Source organism: Scatophagus argus, chromosome 7, assembly GCF_020382885.2.
Source record: "Scatophagus argus isolate fScaArg1 chromosome 7, fScaArg1.pri, whole genome shotgun sequence".
Classification (NCBI taxonomy): Eukaryota; Metazoa; Chordata; class Actinopteri; family Scatophagidae; genus Scatophagus; species Scatophagus argus.
In genome coordinates, this window is record NC_058499.1 from 1024626 (window position 1) to 1050920 (window position 26295).

At 47.4% G+C, this 26295-nt stretch overlaps 1 protein-coding gene across 1 annotated transcript; it reads left to right on the forward strand.

Annotated features, from left to right (window-relative positions):
* The first annotated feature begins 8046 nt into the window (after positions 1-8046).
* Positions 8047-25992, forward strand: dgkzb (diacylglycerol kinase, zeta b). The gene is made up of 33 exons (XM_046393171.1): positions 8047-9240; positions 10400-10496; positions 10804-10899; positions 11339-11416; positions 11496-11552; positions 11664-11732; positions 11817-11888; positions 11988-12104; positions 12204-12278; positions 12825-12926; positions 13319-13401; positions 13767-13827; positions 13946-14059; positions 15953-16093; positions 16194-16272; positions 16554-16609; positions 16700-16762; positions 17040-17113; positions 17206-17317; positions 17427-17626; positions 17854-17954; positions 18209-18300; positions 18503-18572; positions 18646-18686; positions 18969-19162; positions 19506-19595; positions 20587-20655; positions 20758-20792; positions 21304-21347; positions 21491-21611; positions 22532-22568; positions 22656-22755; positions 25017-25992. Exons 1-33 carry the CDS (start codon positions 8231-8233, stop codon positions 25131-25133), a joined length of 3867 nt encoding a protein of 1288 aa, XP_046249127.1. The 5' UTR covers positions 8047-8230; the 3' UTR covers positions 25134-25992.
* The last annotated feature ends 303 nt before the right edge of the window (positions 25993-26295 follow it).

Sequence of the window (26295 nt, forward strand, 5' to 3'; positions counted from 1 at the left end):
GACGTTTCTCTGCCCTGATAGCAAAGTCTGTCTGTGCGTCTGTGTGTTTGTGTGTCCCAACAGGTATTAGATGGACTGTGATGAAACGTGGTTGTCTCTGTGTGTGTGTGTGTGGTATGTTTAGTGGTCTAGCAGCTATATAAGGAACTGGGTTACTGCATCAGCCAGTTTTAGACCCTCAGAGACGAGACAGAAACGTCTCAGAGCATCAAACAGATGAGGCAGGGATGATCAGAACAGGCTGGTTACAAGCTGAATGATCACAACCTATCAGTGAGTCTGTGTGTGACATATTGATGAGGTTAACCTGAGAAGGAGTGTGTGTGTGTGTGTGTGTGTGTGTGTGTGTGTGTGTGTGGACCCAGGGATTACACAGACCTGTTTTCTGGGCTATCTTTGTCACTCGCTTGCCCTGTTTCTATAAATAGTCTGGTCCAAGAGGGACACTGACTCTCAGGGAGGAGGAAGAGGGCCAAGAGAAGAAGAAAGAAGAGGAGGAGGAGGAGGAGGACCAAACAAAAGAAGTGGAGTAGCAGAAGGAGTAGCATGGCTGGGGGTAAGAAGAGGAAGAATAGGTGGATCATAAGGAAGAAGACAGGAGGACCAAAAAGAGAAGGAGAAAGAAGAGCAGGCCATCATAGTCAAGAGGAACAGGAGGGCCAAGAGCACTACGAAGAGCTAGGAGGAGCGTGGAAAGAATCAGGAAGAGGAGCAGGAGCACCTGGAGGAGAACAAGAAGGCAGGAGATGAAGAGGACCAAGAGGAGGAGGAGGATGAAGATGGGGGAGCTGCAAAGATGAAGTAAAAGCATCAAGGAAGCCAAGAAAAGCAGGAGGACGTGAGGAGAAGGTGTCCTGGAGGAAAGGTCAAGTCCAGTTTATGTCCAAAATCCATCGTCATGACAAGAGATTCTGACAAAAAGGACAAATAGAGCAGTGGATGTGACTTTCCCCAGCGTGGCACTAATAAAGCCTCATATTATCTTGTCTTGGTTGCTCCTGAAGTGGAGAACATGTGATGTGCTCAGCTCTGACCACTAGATGGCAGCACAGCAACATCAAAATTCTTCAGCTGAAGAAGCTGCTGTTCATCTATCCAGTGTCTGACAGGACAGTATGATGAAGTGATGGTACTGTTTGCAGTATACGTATCAGTGATATTAGTGGTGTTAGTAGTATTATGAGCCGGCTGGCAGCAGGGGATTCGCACTGATCACGTTTTAATCAGATTTGTGTCCGCTGCCTGCCGACTGACTGAATGAATTAATTAGTTCCTTCATCCTCTGCCTCGCTCAGAAAGCTGATATCTCACTCTCGCCTGATCCAGGGTCAGTTTTCGTTGCTGTGACAGCAGACTGACATCAAAGCTCAGGTTCTGTCAGGTTCAGGAGCTCCTGAAACGTCTCACCTGCTTTACTTTCTTCACAGCTGATGTCTTTCTGGCTTCCTCGTACAGTCAAAACAGCAGTGCTGTACTTTGAAGGTAAAGGTTAACAGTCCAATTAATCAGTAAAAATGCAGATTTCTGCAAGCACTGGTCTCGAATCTCAAATTTATTTGATTGTTTGTTGGCCTCCAGCTTCTGTGTGAGATCTTTGATGTCCCGATCATCTTCAAGGTTTCTGTCTGTCTTAGTGCTTAACCCAGGAGACCAAAGTCACAGCTCATCAAATTACTGGAACTCAGAGTCTCGGGGCCTGGTGAAGGTCCGGGGCCCCTGGGGGCCGGTTGTGGGTTCTCTTTGCCTCACCGCAACTGCGTTCAGGTATTATTTAAGGAGGATCCAATATGGTGGAATTAAGTATTTAACAGCTGAGTCGACTAAACACAACAAACCGCTTTGTTTTGTGACTGGACGACAGGCTGACGTCTCCATCTTTTCATCCACCTTTTCGCCCGTTTGTCACGTTCATTCGCACTGAAATGAAGCTGCTGATGTCTACACACTCTGAATGAAATAAACCTCATCAATAATCCAACCTGTCCTTCGTCCATTCGTCAGACGCTGAGCTCTAATTTCAACGACAACCAAACAAAGTGCAACATGTCGTCTCTCATGAATGATGAAAGCATCGCCGCGGCCAATCAGTGACAAGATCAGAAAGGAGGGAAGTCAAGTACTGCACTCAAAAGTACAGTGTGGAGGTACTTGAGTATTTCCATTTTCTGCTACTCGTCACTTCTTCTCTGCTACATCTCAGAGGTAAACACTGTGGGACTGTTTTTATTTTGTTTTTCATCACAAGCAAACAAAAAGCTTGAGAACTGCTGGTTTATTCTTCACGGTCTGTATTTAGTAGCACAGCGTGGAAATACTCAGGTACAGTACAAGTACCTGAACGTTGCTGTGAATGTCAGCGTGTGGCGAAGCTGCTTGTAAAGCCTGAGCAGCTCTGTGGTCCAAGCAGGACAGGAGCTGCTGATCTTTTAAGCCTCTTGCAGGTAATCTGTGTGCCTCCTCATTTAAAAGCACCAAACTGTGTTACAAACATGAAGGTGAGGCTGCTTGGTGCAGAGACGCAGTGCAGGTGCATGCTGGGAAATGTAGGACCTGGCAAAACATCTGCACCTTAGCCCGGGTTGTGTGTCACAATCCCTCTGCTCCTGATTCACACACACACATTAAACACACATTTTTCATTTGTGTAAATGTCAGAAAGCAGCAAATCGTTTGACAGCATGAAAGCAGATATTTGCCATTGATACTCAATGTGCAGTGACCGATCAATCAGATCGATTGTTTTTATCTCCAAACTGAATCTCAACTGGACTGTGTGGGAAAATCTTGTCATGAAGCTGAAACAGTTTGTCTTTCATCGTGAGTTTTTAGGATTTTAGACAACTTTTAGGTTGTTATGAGGTGCCGTTTAGGTTGTTGCTAGGATACCATCTTATTTATGATTTGCAGTAGAAACGTTCATCCATACTGATTAGAACATCAGCAGAGAGCTGCGAGGATTCATCTGTAACTGTGGTGTGAAGTCTGCTGTTTTCACCCTGACCTCTGACATAAGCGACAAAAGTCACAAGCCTGGACTCTGAGATCCGGAGGGAGACGCCGGTCTGGTCGTCATGCCAGTCGCTCCATAGTAACGACAGGAGCAGCCAGCACAATTCGATTCCTCACTAATTGTCAGTTTTGTGTCTTGGTGGAGCTTCAGAACACATGAGATGTGATGTTTGGACACATTAGCATGCAGCCTCCCTTCCTGTTATTTTATTTCTGTTTAATCGGATCCATAATGCAGAAGCTCCAGAGCCTTGAAGTGTTAATGAAGAGTATTCTGGGATGTTGGAGTGGGCTGGCGGCTCCATTCATCTCCGGACAAGCTGCACTGAAGTGAGCCATAACAAAAGGACGAGCTGCTCCTGAAGCAGCCCTGTGGATAAACTGGTCCCGGATCAGCCGCCAGGTCCCACATGCAGCGGAGGGAGTGTGACAGGAAGCTGCACTGAGAGCAGATTTAGCTGCCGCGTGTGGAGTTAAAGAGTTATTTTAAAACAGCAGCTTAGCCTCCTCTGCGCCTCAGTGTGCTCTTCCTCTTCATCGAGCAGGACTGACTGAGCGCTTCCTCTCAGGTCGTATAAAACTGAACTGCACAGATCTCCTCCAGCTTGTTTCAGTTGCTGTGAATGTTTTTCTTTTTATCTACTGGACCATCTTAGATATTCTGTGTGTGTGTGTGTGTGTGTGTGTGTGTGTGTGTGTCCTGCTGTCAGATCACTGACTGAACAGCACAAATTGCAGGCTGGTGTTTGATTTGTCATTTTAAAGGTGTCGATGTCGTGTTGAGGATTTAAATGTTGTGATCAGGGCTCGTCTTTCCACTCAGCCTGGTGTCTTTGCACACCACGCAGTGCTGATACGACACCTGATCTACAAGATTCTTCTCTTGCAACCTGTTTTTCTGCTGCTCAAAACTTTCCACAAATGAAAACACAAACTCTTGTTGTTTAAACAGACAGCAGCACCAGAACTTTGTGTTTCTGGATCCTTCTGCTTTAGATTGTTTCGATGTGAAAAAGTAATCGAACCAAACTCAATCAGCAAACCTCTGACTGATTTAAAACTCACAGAGACGAGTGTCTTTCACAGGACCGTCCTCCTGTTGACTGAGAGCAAACACAGGAAGTGAAAAGAACACGAACTGCTGCGTTTGCTGTGGCTGTTGGTGATGCTGACTGGCAGACGATCCGAGTCCTCACCTTCAGTGTGCGCACGTTTCGATGTGTCGTGGTCGCCTGAGCTCGAACCCGCTGTGCTGCTTCCTGCGGGATCTGTCCTTCCTCCTCCACCTGAATGTGGTGGAGAGGATTTCAAAATAAAGTGTGATTGATGTGGATATGGTCGGTTGTGTACGAGACGTTGAAGTTTTGTTGGTGTAGATAAGCTGAAGCAGCAGTGGAAAAACACAGCAGGTTTTGGTCAGGATGCTCTTGATAAAAAAAACAACCCCAAAACAAACAAACAAACAAATGAGGCGGCTAAGAAAATAAATTTGTGAACGAAGCAAAAAGTGTGTGCAGCCGTCCATCACCTGCTGTCTGTCAGCATCGGGATTAGCTTGTATCCCCAGCTTGTGTTCGTGCTGTTGGACAGCGTTGTTTGGTTTGGAGCCGAGGACTCGGACAGATAAGGCCGCCGCGGGTGAAGTTCACACGCTGACGTAAAGCATCGGGTTATTTTTAAACCTGACGAGGAAGCAGAGCTACTGCGAAGGAACTTCATTATCTGAAATCTATTTTAGTTTGCTTTTCTTCCTGTTCAGACTCGTGTATAACGTGAAGCTGCTTTACTTCAGTGTGTTGATCTGCTACGCTTCGTCACAGGCTCTCATCGTTTGTCCTCTGACAGGAATGGTTAACCTGTTGGTTCATCCAGTAACAGATTAACAGAAAATTCACTGAAAAATAGTTTTACAATTATGAGGAATATACAGTGTTAAACATGAAGCTACAGCCTGCAGCACGTTAGCTTAGCTCAGTTTAGCATAAAGCATTAAATAAGACAAAATCATCAGTTTTTTTCTCAAAATGTTGAACTTGTGCATTAATTTGACCCCTCTCCCTCTGATGTTATGACCTCTCTTGGGCAGTATTTTATTTTGTTAAATGTTTTTATTTTATTTCTGGAAGATACCAAGTTCACACCAGAATATTTTTTTACACAAAAACAAACAAATTTCATTGTATTTAGTCTGATTTCTAGTGTTTAACTCTCGAAAGAAAAACCTCCAGATGAGCTGACAAAATCATTTATTGGTGTTTATAAAAACAAAAAACACAGTATATGCTTGTTTTTCACAAAAGTAGTGCAGCATATTTTAAAGAAACAGTTTACTCCAAAATCAAAAAACATATTTTTTCTCTGGCTACTTTATCCAGTTATTTTCTTTCGACCAAAAGGAGTCAAAAGGACAAGAGACTCGTGAGCTGAAAACGGTTGAGCTGTAACGTTAACTAGCTTAGCCTAGTTAGCCTCTCGTCCAACAGTTGATGCACGTCTCCTTCTGCACAATGATACAGAAAGAAAATAGTTCCTCCATGAAACTGCTCACAACGCCCTGTGGGTTATCTAAAGCAACCGAGTCAGGATTTCTGGACAGAGATGTTGCTGTTGACTTTTTCAAATGTTTTGGTGCTTTGAGCAGCACACGTGAAGTGTCGTCTAGTTTCACCATATTGAAGAGAAGGCAGACCGCTCTCACCAAATCTATCCAGGTGGATAGACAGCACCAGAGGGAAGAGGACGACACGTCTTGTTTTTATTTAGGGCTGAACTGTCCCTTTAAGTTATACCTGTCAGGCTACCTGGTGGTGAGTGTTACAGCGAGCTGCTGGACGTCAGCCGGCCTCTGATCACAGGTAACCTGATCTCTGAGGCTGGCTGCTGCTCAGACGGGTTACAGGTGAGGATGAGGAAGGTTTCCCGTCAGCTTCGGCACTGTGAGCGTCACTAATCTGCTGCTGCTGATAATCAGTCAGAGCGGGGTTGGCGTGTTGCTCACGTCACATCCTGCCGCCAAGCCGCGTTGTTAGGCCCAGCAGGATCAGGCTAACCGCTGCGTGATCGGGGAAACCTCCTGCTAATTTCTTTTGTGTTTAACAGAGACGGTACACATTCATCAACACGTCTGTAGGCAGGACGCTGTTCGTCATCTGCAGGTCCTCGACATGTGGAAATGATGGAAAAATGCTGGCATATTGAATGCTAGAAAAGCAGCACTTCCATGAAAACCAACATTTTAATCTGCAGTCAACAATACTGCACTTCCAAGATTCTCCCCATTAAACAACAACAGCGGACCCACAGGCAGCCTGCCCTGGGTTGCTTTGGAATGATTAAAGGAACAGTCCGTGAGATCTGCATCTGAATATTTCTCTCGTGGAGGGTTTGACAGTATGGGAACGTGTAGAGGACGTGTTTCACGTGTGTGTTTTGTCATGCTGAGAGTGTGAAAAGTGGACTTTCTGCTTTTCTCAGATCTGACATCATGAGGTGAAACTCTCTGAGCGCCGGGCTGTTGCTTGGACACATTTGAAGACATGGCGGATCTGCAGCTGCGTTTCTGCAGATGAAAGCCGAGATGTGGTTGTGGCTTGTGCTGTCGGCGGTGGTTTGTTGAAGCTGTCGTCACTGACTAATTACTGCCGTGCTGTTGTTGTTTGGAGGGTGTGGGGCCAGCAGGTAGCCGTGGCCTTCATTACTGTCACTTCCTGTTGTCGTGCTGCTCTCGCCGTGGGAGGACCCCCACTCTTCTTCTGAGTGTTTCATAATTCATGTGTCTCTGTGCAGTTAAAGCAGCAGCCTCTGATACTGCAGGAACAACACTTTACTGACGCAGTCAGTCAAATGTGGAGGAGGTGGACGGCTCACGGTGCAGCTCCACCTCGTGCTTCACCTTTTGGTTCTGTCTATAATGATCTCAGTTAAAGCCTGTGGGCCAGACAGTCTGGGTCCAGACAAACCAGCAATCCAGTTAACCACAGAATCAGTTTTTGCTTTAACCTGCAGATTGCTTGTTTATCTTCTGTTTCTGTTTAAATTTGCCACCCATATTTGCTCTGTATGACATTAAAGTCGCCATAAAGCAGTAAATCATGGAGCGAAGGTGGTGGTCCAGTAGTTTTATAGAGAGCCGAAGTCGTGACATCACTTCCTGTGTGTTCCACTAGCTAATGAAATCAGCTCCACTGAGACACTAAGTAATCTTTATGATTTGGAGTTAAATGATGTTTACCGTGTGAGCGCAGAACAAACAGCTGCTGTCTGAAACCAGAAGCGCAGCAGCAACTCAGCTGTCCTGCAGCTATTACAGACACGTGAACTAACCACACACTCGTCTCCAACTGGTTTAACCCGCAAAACTCTGTGGGATTCTGGAAACCAGTGCCCATTAAAGTCTGTGAAAAACATAAAAACAATTAATAAGCATCGATATTGGACTGTTTTTCAGTTAGGATTACTTTATATATATGGAGTCAAACAGAAGATCTCAAACTGATCTGAGGTCAGAAATGTTCTCACGTTGTGTGCACGTCGTGAACGTAACGTCTCAGAAATGTCTTGAGGGAATTTCTGCTCAAACGCTCACCTGGACTCCAAGATGAACTGATAAGAGTGTGGAGGTCTAAGGTTTTCTGTCTGTTATTCAGCAGCAGAACGCGGGAACAGAAGGCAGACTGGGACCAGATCCCACATGTGCTCACAGTCTGAACTGGTGACTCTGATCTCAGGTGTCCACCTTCACACTGTGCTGATTGTGTGGATCATCTGTGCTGCCGGCCGAACGTGTGTGTGAAGCCTCCATGTTTTGCAGTCTGTAGCTTGTCAGCAGTAGCAGCAACATCCAGATTTGAAGCTTTGTAGTCCACCTCAGGCCCGTTGGGTTGGTGATCCTGAGCATCAGGTCTTTGTTGGTCACTACAGATATGATATGGATGGAAACTGCAAATTGACTGTTTGGCAGAGGCTTACAACCACAAGGTGTGAAATTTAGCCGGTTATTAGCATATTTGCAAAAGTTAAAAAAATGTCTCACTTACACTTTCTTACATCTGGAAAGGAACCTGGAAGTCCAAGTTTCACTTTGGCTCTCTATAAAGTTAGTTCCTCTTCTCAGTGTTGGCTTCAGGTTTGATTACCTCTGCGCTCTAAGCTAACTCCTTTTTGCCCCCAACAGCCAGAGAGAAGGGGCATTTCAGACGTGTGCCTCCCCACTCCGTCCAGTATGGACACGTTTTTCCGCCGTCGCTTCAAGAGGAAGGAAGCTCCTGTGCAGGTGGATGCAGAGCCCAAGACCTGCTGCCAGCGGAGGCCCAGCGTGGCTGTACCGACCAGCAAGGCCCGCCGGAGGTCCAGCGTCGGGCTGCCTTCCTCCACCCTGACCCAGCGGCGGCGCTCCAGCGTGCAGCTGCCAGGGGGGCTGCCTTGCGCAGGAGGTGGGCGCCTGGCAAAGACATCCAGACACACCAGGTGGGCAGGATACACTCGCAGGCGTTCCAGCACCACCACCCCCAACCTCAATCCGAGGTTCGCTGTGTGCAGGAAGAAGGTGGGGAAGCTGCGGACCATCGACACCCACCTGCTGGGGCCATCCATGCTGCTGGCCAGTCTGATCCAGATGGCCGAGGAGGACGAGGAGGACGTGGGGGCGGGGCTACCGGCCGGAGAACAGCAAGTGGAGGTGAGGGGCGGAGCTAACAACGGCAGAATGTTTTCACGCTCCAGCAGCCTCCACTCGGATGGAGACGACGACGACGGCACCGATTACTCCACTGCCAAAGACAGCCAATCAGAAGACGGTGAGCTGTCAGAGGTGGAGCAGCTGGCCGAGGAGGACAATGACTCCTCCTGGTCTGCAGATCAGAGCTTCTCCTCCTCCACCACCCCCTCCTCTTCTGCCCTGGAGGTGATGAGAAAAACACCCCAGCCTCCGTCAACATCTCGGCCCCTCATCAGGCCCCCTCGCTGCCTCCGGAGGAACTCCTCTCAGGTGTGGGCGGGAGACTCTGCCCCCTACAGCCGATATCGTGCCTCCAGCCACAGGAGGAGGAGGAGGATCTCCACCATCTCCAAGGCTGGGAGCCCCTGGCCAGGAAGAGGTCCCCCTCTGCCCAACCGCAAGACTTCAGTCTACTACCTCAACCACCCGGCCTTTTGCAGGGGCCCCGGAGCCCTCAGCCCAGCGGGGGCCTACGGCTCTGACTCCTACCTGGAGAGCTGGAGCAGCTTCTTGCTGTATGTAGTCCCTGATCTCCATGATGGCTGAAGTTAGCTGAGCTTATTGTGATGTAACTGAGAGGAATGTGGTTGTCCCTTAGTTCACTGATCTGCTTCTCCAGTAATAACAAACCTTAATAACTTAACAGCCGTTTAAAGGGTGAATTAACATTTAACAAGTCCTGTTTGTATGTTGAGGGAGTAGCTGCACTTACTGTTAACAAAACCACAAAAACACACACATAGTTGTGTGTCCAACCCACATGCAGCCACATCCTGTTTGCAGTCATGTGTTTGACAAAGTGCTGAACTCCGGTCCGTCCTGCCATCATACATCCTGTCTTGTTTACAACATACCAACTTCTTTGGAACCGGGGCTGCAGCATACTCACGTCTAAATATATCAGGTCGTGTAGTACTTTAAACCAAGTTTATATAACTTGAAGGTGTTGTTGAAACTGAACTAATTTCAAACTGTCTCAGTCCCACAGCTGAATGTGCTACAGATGTGGTTTTCCTCTGTTGTTTTTCTGTTGGATGTGAGCGATTGTTGTAGTGAAAGTCATTAGGTTTTATATTATTTTATGTTTCACATGCAGTACATGCAGGTAGGAAACGAGAGGCAGTTAGCAGCGTGTATGAAGGGTGCTCGGCATTAATATAAGTGGGTCCAAATAAGTGAGATTCTGCTGCAGACACAAATGTCCTCCATGGAGCCAAAGCTCATTAGCAGCTGGTGCTAACAATGACACGACTCACAGACACGTTGTTGTCAGCACACTGATGCAGCGCTGCAGATCTGTTGCTAAGCTTAATGAACGCGTGCGTGTGTGCGTGTTGGTGTGTTTCGTGGCCTCTGGATGCCTGAGCAGGTGATCTCAGAACAGAGAACATCTGCTTCTGATTTAGCTTTAAGGTCCTGCTTATTTAATATAAAAAGAATAATGGATTAGTTTTGCTCAGAGATGCTGGTGGTGAAACATTTTGTTTGCTCCATGAAACTTAGCAAACTTCAGAACAATTTCTCCAGATCTCAGAGTTTATCCTGAGTCAGCTGTGTGGGAAAACATGAACATGGCAAAAACCGCCCAAATCTTCGAGATGTACAAATGAAAATGCATGCATTTGATCTGCAGTGTCTTTTCTGAAAAGTTCTTCTGTCCTCATGTGGTTTCAGGAAAGCCATGGCGAAGTCGGGCCTGCAGCACGTGGCGGCACAGCCCAGCGTCTCGGCGTGCCAGCTGCAGGAGCCCAGCAGCACCGTCGACTGGACCGTGAGTCTTTCTTCATCTGTGACCACATTTCTCACTACTGTAGAAACGTAGCAACATGGCGGACTCCGCCAGAGGAGCCGCTTGTTCTGTGGATGCAAGAGTCTCTTTTAAAAACACAACAATTCTTCGTTTCAGCTGATTATACACTAACAGGATTATAGTCAAGTTCTCTCATCAGAATCGTGTCAGTGTCACTTTAAAATTGTATTTGAATGTTATGTTTATATTTTGTTCATATTTTTGACTCAAGAGATTGAAATGGTCTCAAGCAGGAAATGTTCTGACGCATGACGGTTGTCTGTCGCAGGACAACGCTCAGTTTGGTGACCACATCTGGTTTGAGACCAGTGGGTCTGGAGACTTCTGTTATGTTGGAGAGCAGTACTGCATCGCTAAATCACTGGTGAGTCACACAGCGCCCCCCTGTGGTGAGACGGGTTACTGACAGCCAAAGACACAGCTGCAGGGCCGCAGTCCATCTTAAACCCTGCAGGAGTTCGGGACTGTAAGAAACTTAGTGTCATTACCAACCGAAAGAATACAAATGGTTTAAGAAGGTGAACTCCAATCGTAGCCTCAATATGTTAATGAATAATAGTAATCACATGCGCAGCAGGAGTGGGTGCCAAATTTATGGCAAACATAAAGCATAAATCAGCTCGGCCACCACACCAAAGACTTTGCCCTACTTTCCCTCCCTTCAGCAAAAAGAAAATTACTAACCCTCCCGTCTTTTCTAAACCCCCTGCCACCTCAAAATCTCATGCAGTCCCGCTAATAAAACCGTCACCAAGCAGCTCGGAGGTCTCACAGTGCAGTAAATCTGATTTTATTTCCTGCAGCAAAAGTCAGTGGCGAGGAAGAAATGTGCTGGCTGTAAGATATCAGTGCACACCATGTGCATGGAGCAGCTGGAGAAGGTAACCTCAGCCTCGTCTCTGCAGTCCCAGCTTCGCTCTGGGAGCGTCTGTCCTCACAGCCTCTCGTCTCTCTCCGCAGATTAACTTCAGGTGCAAGCCGTCCTTTAGAGAACCGGGATCTCGAGCTGTTCGGGAGGTCAGTCCCACCTGATTTTGTCTGAGCAGCCGTGGTTTTAGGTGTGAAAAGTTCACGCTGAATCAATGAGGAGTCGAATACTCAAAGTGTCAACACTCGCTTGTATTTCAGTCCAACGTCGTGCGACACCACTGGGTCCACAGGAGACGTCAGACAGGAAAGTGTCGACAGTGTGGGAAGGTGAGCCCTCGTCAGTCTCTCCAAACGTTGTTCTCTCAGAGGATGCAGAGCCTGAGAGCTGACCGAGTCTCCTCTCGCCAACAGGGATTTCAGCAGAAGTTTTCATTTCACAGCAAAGAGATTGTGGCCATCAGCTGCTCGTGGTGCAAACAGGCGGTGAGTCCACAGTCCAGTTCAGGATGTTCGGCTCCCAGTCGCCATGAAGTACGTCAGTGTGTGTTCACCTGTCAGCCAACCTTTTCACGTGTGTTTCAGTATCACAACAAGGTGACGTGCTTCATGCTGCAGCAGATAGAAGAGTGCTGCTCTCTGGGAGCTCACGCTGCCGTCATCGTCCCTCCTACCTGGATCATCAGGGTCCGCCGAGCACAGGTACGCGCACACAAACGGCCAATCACAGCCCTGATTCTGACACAGACACACCTGTGCGGGACTTGTGAGCCGCTGATGTGTTTGTCTTCCTCTCTGCAGACGTCTTTAAAGTCCAGTAAAAAGAAGAAACGGACGTCGCTGAAATGCAACAAGTCGAGCAAAAAGGGAGCCGAGGTGAGGAAGACGAGTCCCGGCAGGTTGTTTTACCGCCTGCCAGACCGGAAACAGAGTCTTCACTGCTTCACGCCGCGAATCATCTGTCCCGTCATCATCTGTCCCCGTTCCAACAGGACTCTGAGTTCGTCTGAGTTTAAGAGCCCGCATTTTAAAAAACTTGCTGTTGTCTCTGGATTTGCACTGAAGTTAAATCAAACTTCAGCCGGTCCACGTTGGACGGAAAGACGGACAGAAGGGACACGGGCTGCTGAGAAGCTCCAGCTTCACAGTCATTAACTCTGACTGGCTCATTCATCACGGACCCAGTCGTGACCTCTGAATGAGCCTTAGACGGGTCATATGGTTAGCGCTGCTGTTAGCCCGCCAAGTCAGCCCGCCAAGTCGGCCTGTGTGCAGTTTGGACATGTAGCTTGTGGATGAAATGTGTTTCTTAATATGTTTGTTTATAGTTGCACTACTGTGACTTCTGTGCAGAATGAACAAAGTTTTATTTCATCTTAACATAATATCACACTTGTGAATGATGTTTCTGCTCTCTCTCAGCTCCAAGATGGCCGCTGGAAGCCCTTCCTGGTGAAGCCTCTTCCCTCCCAGCTCATGAAGCCTCTGCTGGTGTTTGTGAACCCGAAGAGTGGAGGAAACCAGGTAGTGTACTGGTCCCCACAGGGTCCAGGTCCTCACACTGAAGGGTCTGAAGGGTCTGTAGTGTTGGACATGTTCATTCACTCAGTCATTCACAGCCGTCGGCTTTTCGAGGGCTCGCAGGTTTTTGGACTGTGATGTTCTCATGTAAGATAAATGAGCTCGAGCTGACTATTGGTCTACGGTGAAGGATTTGTGGTCCAACCAGTTCAGCCTCGGCGTGCGATGGCAGCCCTGACGGTCAGGTCGCTCTGCGTACTGAGTACTGATACAAGAAAAGGAAAACAAACTCAAGCTGCAAATGATCACGTTTTGTTTTGTTGTGTGATTTAATCAAGTTGGACTTCATTTTTATATTTCATGTTTATTCTGTTTTTTTCTTATTATTCTTTCAGGGAGCAAAGATTATCCAGTCTTTCATGTGGTATCTGAACCCTCGGCAGGTGTTCGACCTGACAAAGGGAGGACCCAGAGAGGGGTAAGACCAGCATTTCAGACCAGCTGTGGGCGGGACGAGGACGACTGGCTGAGCCCAGTAAGGGAATTACAGAAATCAGACAAAGGCTAAATGACGGAACCAGAGGACAGGTTTTCATGGGCCAGAGGTCTGAAACTGAAAGGCCTTTAGCTGGTGGTCTAATTTAAAGGCAGAGTCAAAGATCAGGGGGGCAGTGAGTGCAGGATCCCTGGGCAGTTGACCTGATCTGTTGTTTTCATTTGTTTCATCCAGATTCTTGTGTCTTCAGGCCTCTCCGGTCTCCCCAGTCCACCCACTTATGTGCAGGGTCTGGAGTTCTGGGTTGGGTCTGACTCTGTTCATGCTCTGCTTTGTGTTTGCTGCAGGTTAGAGCTGTACGCCAAAGTGCCCAACCTGAGGATCCTGGCGTGTGGGGGAGACGGGACGGTGAGTGCAGTATGAACTCACACAGGGACAGTTTCCTGTCACGATGGACACGACGGAGACACAGATGACCAGTTTCCACGCAAAGCGTTCTGCATGTTAACGGTGTGTGTGTGCTCAGGTGGGCTGGATCCTGTCAGTCCTGGACCAGCTGAAACTCCGTCCTCAGCCCGCCGTGGCCATCCTGCCTCTGGGGACCGGCAACGACCTGGCCAGGACCCTGAACTGGGGAGGGGTGAGTTTAACTGGTTTAACTGGAGCTCCACAGGGTGGAGATCTGCCACTTAAGCCACATGTGTCAAACTCACATCCGGCCCGGCGTATAATTATATCCGGCCCGCGAGCTCATTTCATATAGATCTATTATTATTGTTACTAAGGGCCCGCCAATATGAAGCGCTGATAACACACAAACTACAGATCCCATAATGCAGCGCAACTGCCGCCTTGCCTTACTATTGGCTACCTGGGAACATTCCCGCGTCAATCGAGTCGAGCTCTGTTGCCGTATACAGCCGAGGCTGTTGACTTGTTGTCCTAGCTTGCTCTTTTAGGATTACTTTCAGCACAACAACAACGTCTCCCTCCTGTCGGAAAGCGGTCACGACACGCTCATCGGGAAACCGCAATGCATTGTGGGCCTTTCGGGCAACTGAAAAGTGTGTTTACGCCGGCAGCTTGCGTGATGCTGCTCTTGTGTTCTGTTGTTTTGTTTGAACAAGTTAAAACACGGTGCCGACGTGCTGTGTCGTTAACTGACGCAATCGTCCACACGATCGCTTCGGTAAAACAAACGATCGGGTCAGTTTCTTTTCTCATTTCCTACGTGCACGCAAACCCAAGGACGTCGGATCCGTGAGCTAACGAGGGGACGCCGAATGGCCTGGAGAGCAGCCGTGAGACGACCAGACATGCTGTCAACACAATCACCCGACATGTTGGTGTGTTCACGGCATTTCACACCGGTGTTGGTGGTGTTTTTCTGAAGACAAAATGGATGGCTGCTTATTTGTGTTTATCCTAAACATGTCACTGATACGTCAGGCACAGGTAAACCTCCTCACCTGCTACCTGCTCATGTGGTGACAAACACCAGACCCGCACTTTACAAAGAAAGTTAATAAAACTGTGCCTGAGTTTCTTTCTCCATGATAATAAATAATGATCATGATAATAATAAATATTGTAGTTCGGTAGCAACATATGAAACTATATTCCAACTACTTTAATTGAGACGTAAGAAGTCAACTGTGAGATCATGTGCCGTTTACTCAAGCAGTAATGTCTGAACACTTCTTGTTTTAAAGTCTTTTCAGTTTATTACAAACATACAACAGGAGATTTTATCATATATACACACACATATATACACATATATATGTATATATATATATATTAATTTATTTTGGAATGATATTCCTCTGTTTTTGTTCTGTATGTTTAAAAATGTGTAAAAGTAATCTAAAGTGTTCACTTTAGATCGCGGGCCGATCTAAAGTGAACACTTTAGATTACTTTTTGGCCCCCTGTGCAACTGAGTTTGACACCCCTGACTTAAGCTGTAAAAATACTTCATTTCCTGTCCTGCAGTCAGACCATAAGTTCCGTGAAATATGATCAGCAAAATGTCCGTAAGCACGAAAAGTAAAAGCACAGCTGCTTTTAATATTTATTGTATTAAATGACAGACCTGAATCTGACAGACCTGCACCTGACAGACCTGAATGTGACAGACCTGCACCTGACAGACGTGTACCTGACAGACCTGCACCTGACAGACGTGTACCTGACAGACCTGCACCTGACAGACGTGTACCTGACAGACCTACACCTGACAGACGTGTACCTGACAGACCTGCACCTGACAGACGTGCACCTGACAGACCTGCACCTGACAGACCTGCACCTGACAGACGTGTACCTGACAGACCTGCACCTGACAGACCTGCACCTGACAGACGTGTACCTGACAGACCTGCACCTGACAGACGTGTACCTGACAGACCTGCACCTGACAGACGTGCACCTGACAGACCTGCACCTGACAGACCTGAATGTGACAGACCTGCACCTGACAGACCTGCACCTGACAGACGAGATGATGGCACTGATTTAAATCCTCCTTCAGGGCTACACCGACGAGCCCATAACGAAGATCCTGTCTCACGTCGAAGACGGAAACGTCGTCCAACTGGACCGATGGAACCTGAACGTGGAGCCGAACCCCGAGGCCCGACCGGAGGACAGGGACGAACATCAGACAGATAAGGTCAGTCAGTTACCAAGGACCCGATGGAGTCCGTTCAGAAACGTAGCCTGTGCGAAGCCCTTTAAACTCCAGCTGGCTGATGATTCCTGCTCTTCCTCAGCTTCCCATCGACGTCTTCAACAACTACTTCAGCCTGGGCTTCGACGCTCACGTCACACTGGGCTTCCACGAATCCAGAGGTCAGTCCTGTCACACAGACGGTGACGCTGAAAACAAGCTTTTCTGATAAAACAGAAATCGTCTTACGTGGTCAACATTTGTAAAATGTCCACCACCAAACCTGCGGAGCCTCACTGTGTTCTGTGAGTCCTGCTGAGTTTGTCCTCTGCTGGTCTGAGAAACCGGTCGAGTCCAGCTCTGCCGTGGTTTTGCTCGGATGATGCGACTTGTTATTCAAATCTCTTCAGGCAACACGAGAAAGTTTCAAAAGGTCAAACGTTTGTGCTGCTTGTCTTTTCAGAGGCAAACCCAGAGAAGTTTAACAGCCGGTTTAAGAATAAGATGTTCTATGCAGGGGTAAGTGTGACCTCCCTCACCTGTGCTGCTCACCTTGTACACCTCGAAGTGTTCATAACGTACCTGTGTGTGTGTGTGTGTGTGTTTCAGACAGCCTTCTCAGATTTCCTGAGCGGGAGCTCAAAAGACCTCGCAAAGCACATCAAAGTGGTGGTGAGTGGAAGACAAACTGTCACCTCGAGTGTCCCTTTAATGAGGAAAAATTAGTTTCTTTCCTAAACCAGAAGATAATTTGCTGAAAGCGTATCAGTCACAGTCGGACATGAGGGGTCCTGTCCACAGTGTAGCAGTATGAGCAGCAGGTTCGGAGCCTCTGAGTGGTCTCTGACATGCTCAGCCTCGACGCTGCCTCTCCGGCAGAGTACTACAGAGTACTGTGTATACGGTGCGTGTACGAGTACGAGTCCTGACTGTGTTTCGTCCTCCTCAGTGTGACGGGACGGACCTGACGGCCAAAGTCCAGGAGATGAAGCTACAGTGTCTGCTCTTCCTGAACATCCCCAGGTATGCCGACAAAAGCCTTCTAAGATCTGTCGCTTCAGTACGTTAAATCACACGAGCAAATGAAACAAGTTCACCTGTCTGGCGTGCTGCAGGTACTGTGCCGGCACCACGCCGTGGGGTCACCCCGGTGAGCATCAGGACTTCGAACCGCAGCGGCACGACGACGGCTGCATCGAGGTCATCGGCTTCACCATGACGTCTCTGGTGAGCTCAGATGCTGTTACACGCTGGAATGGGATGTCGCATTTTACCGAGCCAATCATAGCGGGCGTTCAGCTCGACCTGTCGCTGACCCCTGGCTGTTTGTGTCCAGGCCACGCTGCAGGTGGGCGGTCACGGCGAGCGGCTCCATCAGTGTAAAGAAGTGACCCTCACCACCTCCAAGTCCATCCCCATGCAGGTGGATGGAGAGCCCTGCAAGCTGGCTCCATCCATCATCCACATCAGCCTGAGGAACCAGGCCAACATGGTGCAGAAGGCCAAGAGGAGGATCTCCATGCCCCACCTCAACGAGTACGAACACACCCAGAACTGCAGTACACATACACTCACTGCTGCTCAGATCCTTCACTGAAGGAAAAGTACTAATAGCACACTGTGAAAATACTCCACTACAAGACAAATAGTTTCAGCACAGTACTTGTACAGTAATTGTACTTACTGTAGTTACTTTCCACCACTGCAGGGGGCGCCAACTTTCTGAACTCTGTGAATTTATTTTTCTGTGTGTGTGTGTGTAGTCAGCAGCCCGTCCCTGAGAAGCTGCAGATCACAGTGAACCGGATCAGCATGGCAGCGTATGAGGCTCTGCACTACGACAAGGACCAGCTGAAGGAGGCCTGTGAGTCCCTGAAGGATCAACTGAGACCTGATCAATAATGTGCTCAATATCAATAATCAATCAGTCAGTCAGCGTAAGTGCAGGTTTGCGCTCACGTCTGCCAGGTGGTCATCAGCCTGTTGATGTTCACTTAATCTCACTTCGCCTCAGCTGATGTCGTGTGTAAATTTGTACGTTGAACCTGCACGTCCTCACGCGGTTCTCAAAGCTTTGGTGTCGTGACTTTGACCTCGAGCTGTCGTCCATGTCTGCAGCCACGCCTCTGGGGGTGATCACCGTCCCCGGGGACAGCGACCTGGAGACCTGCCGCCTGCTCATCGAGCGTCTGCACGACGACCTGGACCAGGTACACCAACTGTACACCTGCTGTAAACACCTGAAATCCACAGCTGCAGCAGAGACGCGTGTCAGGGTGGACCAGAGTGTTCAGCCATTAATCTGTTCACTTAATGTCCAGAGGTGGAGACACGCTCACCGAGTCTCTGCTCGTCCTGACACCAACCGTCCCATGTGTCTCATGTGTCTCATGTGTCTCTCTGCTCTCCCAGGACTGTGAGGAGATGAAGGGGGAGTGTCTGTCCTCACAGCGCCTGTCCACCAAATGGTGTTTCCTCGACTGTAAGTCCACACACACACTCACATACGCACGCACACGCACACCTGAGCCTGACACCTGATCTTTGTCTTCCAGGTACGACCGCAGATCGCTTCTACAGGATCGACCGAGCTCAGGTCTGACTCCTGCACCCTGACAGGAAGGGCAGAAACTGAATGGAATCCAGCCGATGTTTACTTTTTACCTTTTTATAACGAATTGTAACTTTTTTAGAAAGAGGAGTAAAATAAACAAACAAACAAGCAAAGAGATAAATAAATAAATAAGATCCTGTCATCCAGAATTTCTTCCAGCTGACTGATCCATCAATAAAGAAATAAAACAAATTAAAAGTTATTAATAAGTAACTGAAGAGAACGAACACAGAACCTGAACCAGGTGTCCTCCTCCTCCTGCAGGAGCACCTGAACTACGTGACCGAGATCTCTCAGGAGGAGCTCTACATCCTGGACCCGGAGCTGGTTGTCAAGGAGACGGTGGGCACCTCCCCCGGCATGCCTGACCTGGTGGACTCTGAGGAGCACCAGGACCAGAAGAGACAGTTCGCCTTCCCCTGCTCCCCCTCCTCCCCGTCCTGCTCAGCCGCTCCGAGGTGAGAACCAGGACCCGACCTTCAGTCCACCAGCATCAGACACACACTTATCAGCCACTGAGGCAGGTTTAGTTTAGTTTTAATGCAAACGTCACACATTTGTTCAGCACGAATAAGGACACAACCACAGTGATGTCCATGTGAGCTGAGCGCCTCCTGCTGGCTAAAGCAGGTCCTGCAGTGTCCTGACGACCACACGTCCAGTTTGACCTCTTTAGTTTGTCCTTTAACTGACTGAACTCCTGCTGCCTGAGTCGGCAGCCTGATGAGGAGGAGCAGCAGCTCTGAACGTGTGTGTGTGTGTGTGTGTGTGTGTGTGTGTGTGTGTGTGTGTGTTTTCCAGGGTGAGAGACTTTCAGAGGAAGAGGATTTCCAGCGACAGCTCAGTGCCTGACGCTTTGTCCCAGAGCTCGTCGAAGACTGTCCTCTGCAGGTAACATCACACACACACACACACACACACACACTTTCTCCTGCCCTAAACTTTCTTATTAGAAGTTTTGTAAAACTGTAAAACGAGAGTTTGGCTGAAGTTTGCTGTTTGTAGCAAAGCAACACATTTTAAAGAGAACAAACAGGAAGACCTGTCTTTGTCATTAAAATCTCATCGGGGATCGATGTTTGATCGATGATGTTTTTAGGGGGACTCATATTGATTATTGGTAATGAAGATCAATAGAAATCAATAACCCATACTGAGGACTGATGTACTGAACATTTGTAGTAAACAAAAAGTGTTAAAGCTGTCACAGTGATGGAATCTGATTTGAGTACATTTTACTCAAGTGCAACACTGAAGTACACCTTTGAGGTACTTGTACTTGAGTATTTCCATTTCCTTCTACTCTACTATATTTTGGAGGTAACTGTTGTACTTTTTACTCCGTGATATTCACTTCGTGTTTGCTTTTTAAATTCAGATTCATACAAAATAGACATATTATATATATATATATATTTTACTATGATGAATAATTACTTTCAGATTATTTTCAGATGAGCTAAATATCCAATCCAGCGATCAATAACTTAGTACTAAAGCTGTGAATGCAGTGAAGTGGAAAGTACAGCGTTTTCCTACTGAGGTGTAGTACAGTAGAGTTATGACGTAGAAGTACTCAGTACTTGTAAGTGTATTTAAGTGAAGTACTTGAGTCCTTTTTCCCGGCTGACCTTTTCGTGTCAAACTGATCACAGTAAATTGATCAGAATTTCATTACTTCAGTCGATCAGAAGGTGAGTTTGCCTCATCGCGTCATCAGTCATGTGTTCATACGTTTGTGCACACACACACACGTCTGCCTGTCAGCCTTGAAGTACTTCATGGTACCACCTGCTCTAGTACTGCCCACATGTTACGTCCATGTCCATGAAGCTGTCTCATGTCCATCTTGTCCTCGCTGTCTCTCATATGTGATCCAAAGGAGAGGAGCAAAGATCCTCAATGTCCACCGCTCCAACACCACCGCCGCCGATTTCAGGCCCACCATTAGGTACGGGGTGTGTGTGTGTGTGTGTGTGTGTGTGTGTGTGTGTGTGTGACCTCATATCTGACCTGTGATTTGCCTTCTCTCCGTCTCTTGTCCCTCGGACAGTTCGTCCACGACGACCTCACGTGACCCTGAGAAAGGTAAAACTTTGTTGTGTTGTTCCTCCCAAAGTAAACGCAGTTTTTCCAGGTTGTTTAAGTCTTTAGATAAGATTCTGCTGAAAGTCTACACATCAAGCAAACTTTAACGCTTTGTGTGCAAAATGAAAAGAGAGAAGCCGGAGTTTACTGATGTGAGCGGCTGCTTTGTTGTTAAAATGACAAAAATATCAGCAGAAGAGGAAAACATGAAGTCATGTTCCCAACACGAGGCTCGGGGGCCCTCCCAGGGCCGCAGGATGAATCTGAGGGGTCAGGACAGAACGAGACAAGAACATTTTACTGCCCAGAGTCTCGTTTTGTAGTTTATATAATGTTTTAAAACGTTCTTCTGATTTTTGCTTTTTGATCTTGGAAAACTCAAACTATAAAGTCAGAATTCACTCCTGACTGAACAGCTTCAACTGTTGTTGTTTGCGTTGCGAGTTTTTCCCGCCGTCAGCTTTGGTTTTGATTTGTCACTCAGTGTGGAAATTTATTTTCTGCTGTGCAGACGCAGAGTTGATCAGCTGCATCAAGACTGAAGACCTGAACAGAGTGAGTGTGTGAACTCACTGAAACTCTTTGGTTCTCTTGTTCAGTTTGTTGCTGCTGGAGTGAACTTTTATTTAATGCTGTGAAACTGAGACTGACGGCTGAACTGCTTGTCTCTTCGTCTGTCCGTCTGTGTCGTTGTGTAGCTGAAGCAGCTCCACCAGCAGGCGGCGGACATCCTACTGCAGGACGCCGCCGGCTGCACGCTGCTGCATCACGCCGTGGAGGCCGGCAGCAAAGAAATCCTCAAGTACCTCATCGACAACGGTGAGAGAAGCTGCTGCTGCCGAAAGACGTCCAGCAGAGCTCGAACACACACAGAAACACACACAGGAAGGGGAGTGTGTGGCTAAACGACCTCACTTCCTGTTAGGACAGCTCAGACACCATTCTGTGGATTTAATCTCAGAAATCTCTCTCATATTGTACCAATGATCAGGCCCCTAATGAAGGAACTACTGACCCTCTATGAGCCTGGGCGCCCTCGTAGATCAGCTTTTTTAACACTGAGACCCTTAAATGTTTCATTTTGATTTCAGTTTCCGAGATACCCAAAGCAAAGAAAACTTTTGTTTGCGGACTTATTTCACTGGCAGAGAAACAGCTTTTCTTTTTTCTTTTTCTGATGTGTTTGAAATCATTCTGATCAGTTGTGTTTGTAGAAAAATGTGACAAACCCTCAGTGAAGTCTGGCGCAGTCGATTTTTGAGTCGTCCTTAGCTCAGATTTGTTCGGCCTGCGTTGCTGTCTGTCACCACTGGGGGGCGCCAGCAGTCCCATAAGAACTCACAAAGTCCTGAGGGCTCAAGTGTCTCCAGTGTCCACCTGGATTTTAATTTGATTCTGGAGACAACAGCTTCACTGACTTACTGCTTGATGTTTATGAGTGTGCTTTTCGTTCAGAGTGCCGTCACTTTGATGCGACGTGAGGTTCACGATTAGACCCGTAAAACAAGACTTCAGGACACCCCGTCAGTATCAGAAATCCAACAATATAAAGTTAATCTCTCTTATAATACATGCATCATCTGAATCTTTCCATAACGTGTAAGCATCAGAATAGTTCCTGTGTGGTTCCTTTGAGCCGCCGGGCTGAGCGAGCCTGTCCATGAAGCGCTTTCAGTTCTGTCACTTCCTCCACACTGTTTATGATGAGATGTGTTTTGTTCCTGTCTTCTTACCTTTAGTGCCCACATCCCACCTGGACATCACGGAGAGAGAGACGTGAGTCGCGCTCTCTGTCCTGCTTTGAAATGACTATAAACTTTATCAAACCACGAGTGTTATTGACGTTGGTGTCGTGCGTTTCAGAGGCGAGACGGCGCTCCATAAAGCCGCCTCCTCCTGTCAGAGGACTATCTGTCACTACCTGGTGGAGGCTGGGGCTTCGCTCATGAAGACCGACCTGCAGGTGAACCATCACTCACCTGTAACACACGTGTTCACACTGAGCAACACGCTCATCTGTCAGGTGGAGTGTGACAGAGCTTAGCAGGCTAACAGATCCAGGACCAGTTTGTCCATTGAGGTGACTGAGGCCAAACTGGTAACTGGAACTTCAGCAGATAAAACCCACCAATGGGGCGAATGTTGGATTCTCTTTGTATTACAGAATTTGATTAAAGAGTTTGGTCTCGACCTGCTCTAACTGGAAAGTGTCATCAGATGACTTTTGTTGTGAATTGGCGCCATATAAATGAACTGAATTGAAATTGAACTGAATTAATGTCAAAGTAAGAGAGTGATCAGCAGTGGCGGTCCTAGCCTGAATGGCGCCTTGGGCGAGCAGCCCCCCCGGCTCACGCTCCCACCAACCCAAAGAGAACAACGGGTGAAAAGTATATGTATAAACTTTATTAAGATAAAAATACAATAAAACAAACTAAACAACCAATTTAAAGTGCACAACCATAAATATATGCAATATATATATTGTTTTTACAGTGCTTTAGAAATAAAGCTGAATTGAATTGAATTGAAAGAAAATACACATTTCATATCACAAGCATAGAAAAGCACAACAAAGAAATAAGGATAACTGAATATAAATAACAACAATAAAAACACAAGTCAAAATACACAAATCCTTCACACACACAGAACTAAAACATCTCCCATTAGGAAAAACAAATCTGATGCCACCTAACTCGGCCCTCATGCTGTCTGTCAGAGCTGATGTCCAGTCTGCAGGGTCTGTTGAAAGAGGCTCTTCTCCAGCGGAAGATGAACTTTGTTTTTTTATGTTTTTATTTTGGTGGGCGGGGCGGAGGTCCTCACTGCCCAATTCGCCCATATGAGAAACCGCTACTGGTGGTCAGATTAGTCAAAGTAAGCTAATGTAATGCTAACAAAGCTCACAGGAACAACATGCTAAGTCTTAGCAGGTGTAATATGAAACACGTTCACCACCTTTGTTTAGCATGTTGACATGCTAATGTTAGCAAACCGTCAGTAAACACAAAGTGCAGCTGAGGCTGATGGGAATGTCTTTTGTTCTGCAGGTATTTGTGTTGTGCACGTCACAAACTCACGTTACAGGTCATCCTGACGTGACGGTCCGAACCACATTTCATCACAATCCACCCAGCAGCCGCGGAGGACAGACATGAGCATCTGTGCCGCTGGCGTGACTTTATCGTTAAGTTGAACCACGACTGTGTTTTACTTTATGAGACTGTAATGTAATGTGCGTTTTCTGGAGGTTTTTCTGAACCAGTTCTTAAAGCGAAAACAGAGAGAAGCCGCCATGTTTAAAGTCTCAGAGGAGAGAAACGCTCGGTGGCGGCAGCTTCCTGCCGGACAGGCCCGTTTTGGGAGCCGTTCTCAGGCACAGCGGCGGCCACCAGCCCGGACCGTCCCAGCACGCTTTAAATGGATCTCCTGCGGTATTTGACCCACTTCTGTAAAGTGATTAATGCTGTGCGTCACCGAGGAACGAAGCGCCGCAGGAGCCCCGGCCTCGCTCCGACACACACAAAGGCCGCGGCGCACCGTTGCCATGGTGAAGCCTGCGGTAACAGGAAGCAGCCCGTCATCTGAGAGGCTTTTTCTCCCCTCCAGCAAATGAAAGCAGTTCATGTGTGTGTTAGTGTGTAAATTGTTGGTGTGAAGCCGAGATTCAGTGCAGGGTTCGAGAGGAGCTGCTTTATTGTTCTGTGCTGGTCCATTGGCCGATCGCAAAGTCTTAGCTGGGTTAGCTGGTTACCCTTCAGATTGAGATTTAGAGCTAAAGTAGTGCATTTTGAAATGAGTTTATCAATAATCATATTGAAAGAAAAGCTGATTGTGATGATCTGCAAAAAGGCTGAATGTCAGATCCCACGATCAGCAGTGCAGTTTCTACATGCGTGTAAATACATGTACAATTCACTTTTGCTATAGGGACTACATTTAATGTCATACACTTTGAGAGTCTGGGAGACTCTCACTTTTGCCAAAGTAATATTTTAACATGATATTTTTGCTTTTACTCAAGTATGACTTTGTGTACTTTTTACAGCACTGTTAACTCCACTGTACAACACAGTGTTTCTGTAGTTCAGCAGCTCCGGCAGAGTGAGACCTCTTCTCTGTAGATGATCTCTCATCATTCTCCACATAATCTTTCTCTCATACCAGATCAATAATCGAACATGCAGCTCAGACTCAACCTTCATCATGTTTGTGTTTCAGGGCGAGACGCCCAAACAGCGTGCAGAGAAGGCCAGCGACCAGGAACTGGCTGAGTATCTGGAGAACCGGCAGCATTACCAGATGATCCAGAGAGAAGACCACGAGACGGCGGTCTGAAGTCCACCCTGTCTGTCCACAGCGCCTGTCTGTCTGTCATTTATTCACCACCCCCCCACCCCCCTCCCCAAACATGTAGAGCTGGAGTCACAGGAGACTCCGTCCACGGACGCCAACGTGTCAGCACATAAAAATGGATTCTTCTCATTTTTTGATGCTTTTGTTCTGAATAAGTTTGGGTTTGCAGAGTCCAAACTGAAGACACTGGCCACTAAAGTGAATTCAAAGTGGTGTCTCGGGGCCACAGAGACTTTCAGATCTCGTTCTGAATGAGGCTGTTGGACCTGTGTGTCGGGCGACAAAGATGTGTGTACAGAAAGCAGAAGCGTCAGCTGCTTCGAGCGAACAGAGAGCGCGTTCATCCGCCTGCAGCTGAACGCCGTGGAACCAAACGCTTTTGCCATATCGGATAGAAAGGCTGCAAAAACGTGTCTTGTTTCGAGCTTCTAGTGACCTTTGGATGTATTTGTTTACTCAGCAGAAATAAGTGTGTGGATATTTAACTTAGACGGATTTAGATATTTATGACCTGTTTGTCAGGATAAAACACGTTTTGCTTGTGATCCAAAGTCGCGTTCGGCTTCGGTCTGAATGTTAGAGATTTGACTCGGCACGCGAGGACTTTTAAATTTTCTTTTGTCTGTTACCTGACTGCAAAGCAAACGGCTGCCAGCAGGATGCTTTCGTTGTGTTGTGTATCTGCTGTGTGAGCGGCTGAGACGCCCGGTAGACCCGTCGGTGTCGGCACAGAACTCTGTGTTATTGATCCTGCCAGCCACACTGACATCACGCTGTATGACAACTGATTTGTTTGGTTTTATCATTTCTGAGTGACCTGCAATAAAGCATGTCAGATCCAGTCTTCTGTGGGGACAATGGAATTATTCTTGTTCGATTCAGAGCGGAAACAATCAATCGATGGACAGAAAGTTGATCAGAAAGTCAAAGATATCAAATGTTCGTGCAGCTTCTGGGCTGTTTGGGTTAGCGTTAGCAGTCAGTAGCTTTCAGCTTGATGAGTGATGAAAATGAGTTTAGATTTTTGCACCACTTCATGACCTTTTATAGTGCGACACATTAGTCAGCTTTCTGAGGAAATAATAATCAAGTGATGAAAACAATTGCTGGTTAATCTTCCTAAATCAATTTGAAACTTTTCTGA

What these genes read in the sequence shown, in the direction of transcription:
- dgkzb (XM_046393171.1), top strand. Translation starts at nt 8,231, where the DNA reads ATGGACACGTTTTTCCGCCGTCGCTTCAAGAGGAAGGAAGCTCCTGTG. An exon ending in CTCTTCCTGAACATCCCCAG is followed by an intron (nt 17,114 to 17,205) that starts GTATGCCGACAA and finishes GGCGTGCTGCAG; the next exon opens with GTACTGTGCCGGCACCACGC. An exon ending in TCGAAGACTGTCCTCTGCAG is followed by an intron (nt 19,596 to 20,586) that starts GTAACATCACAC and finishes TGTGATCCAAAG; the next exon opens with GAGAGGAGCAAAGATCCTCA.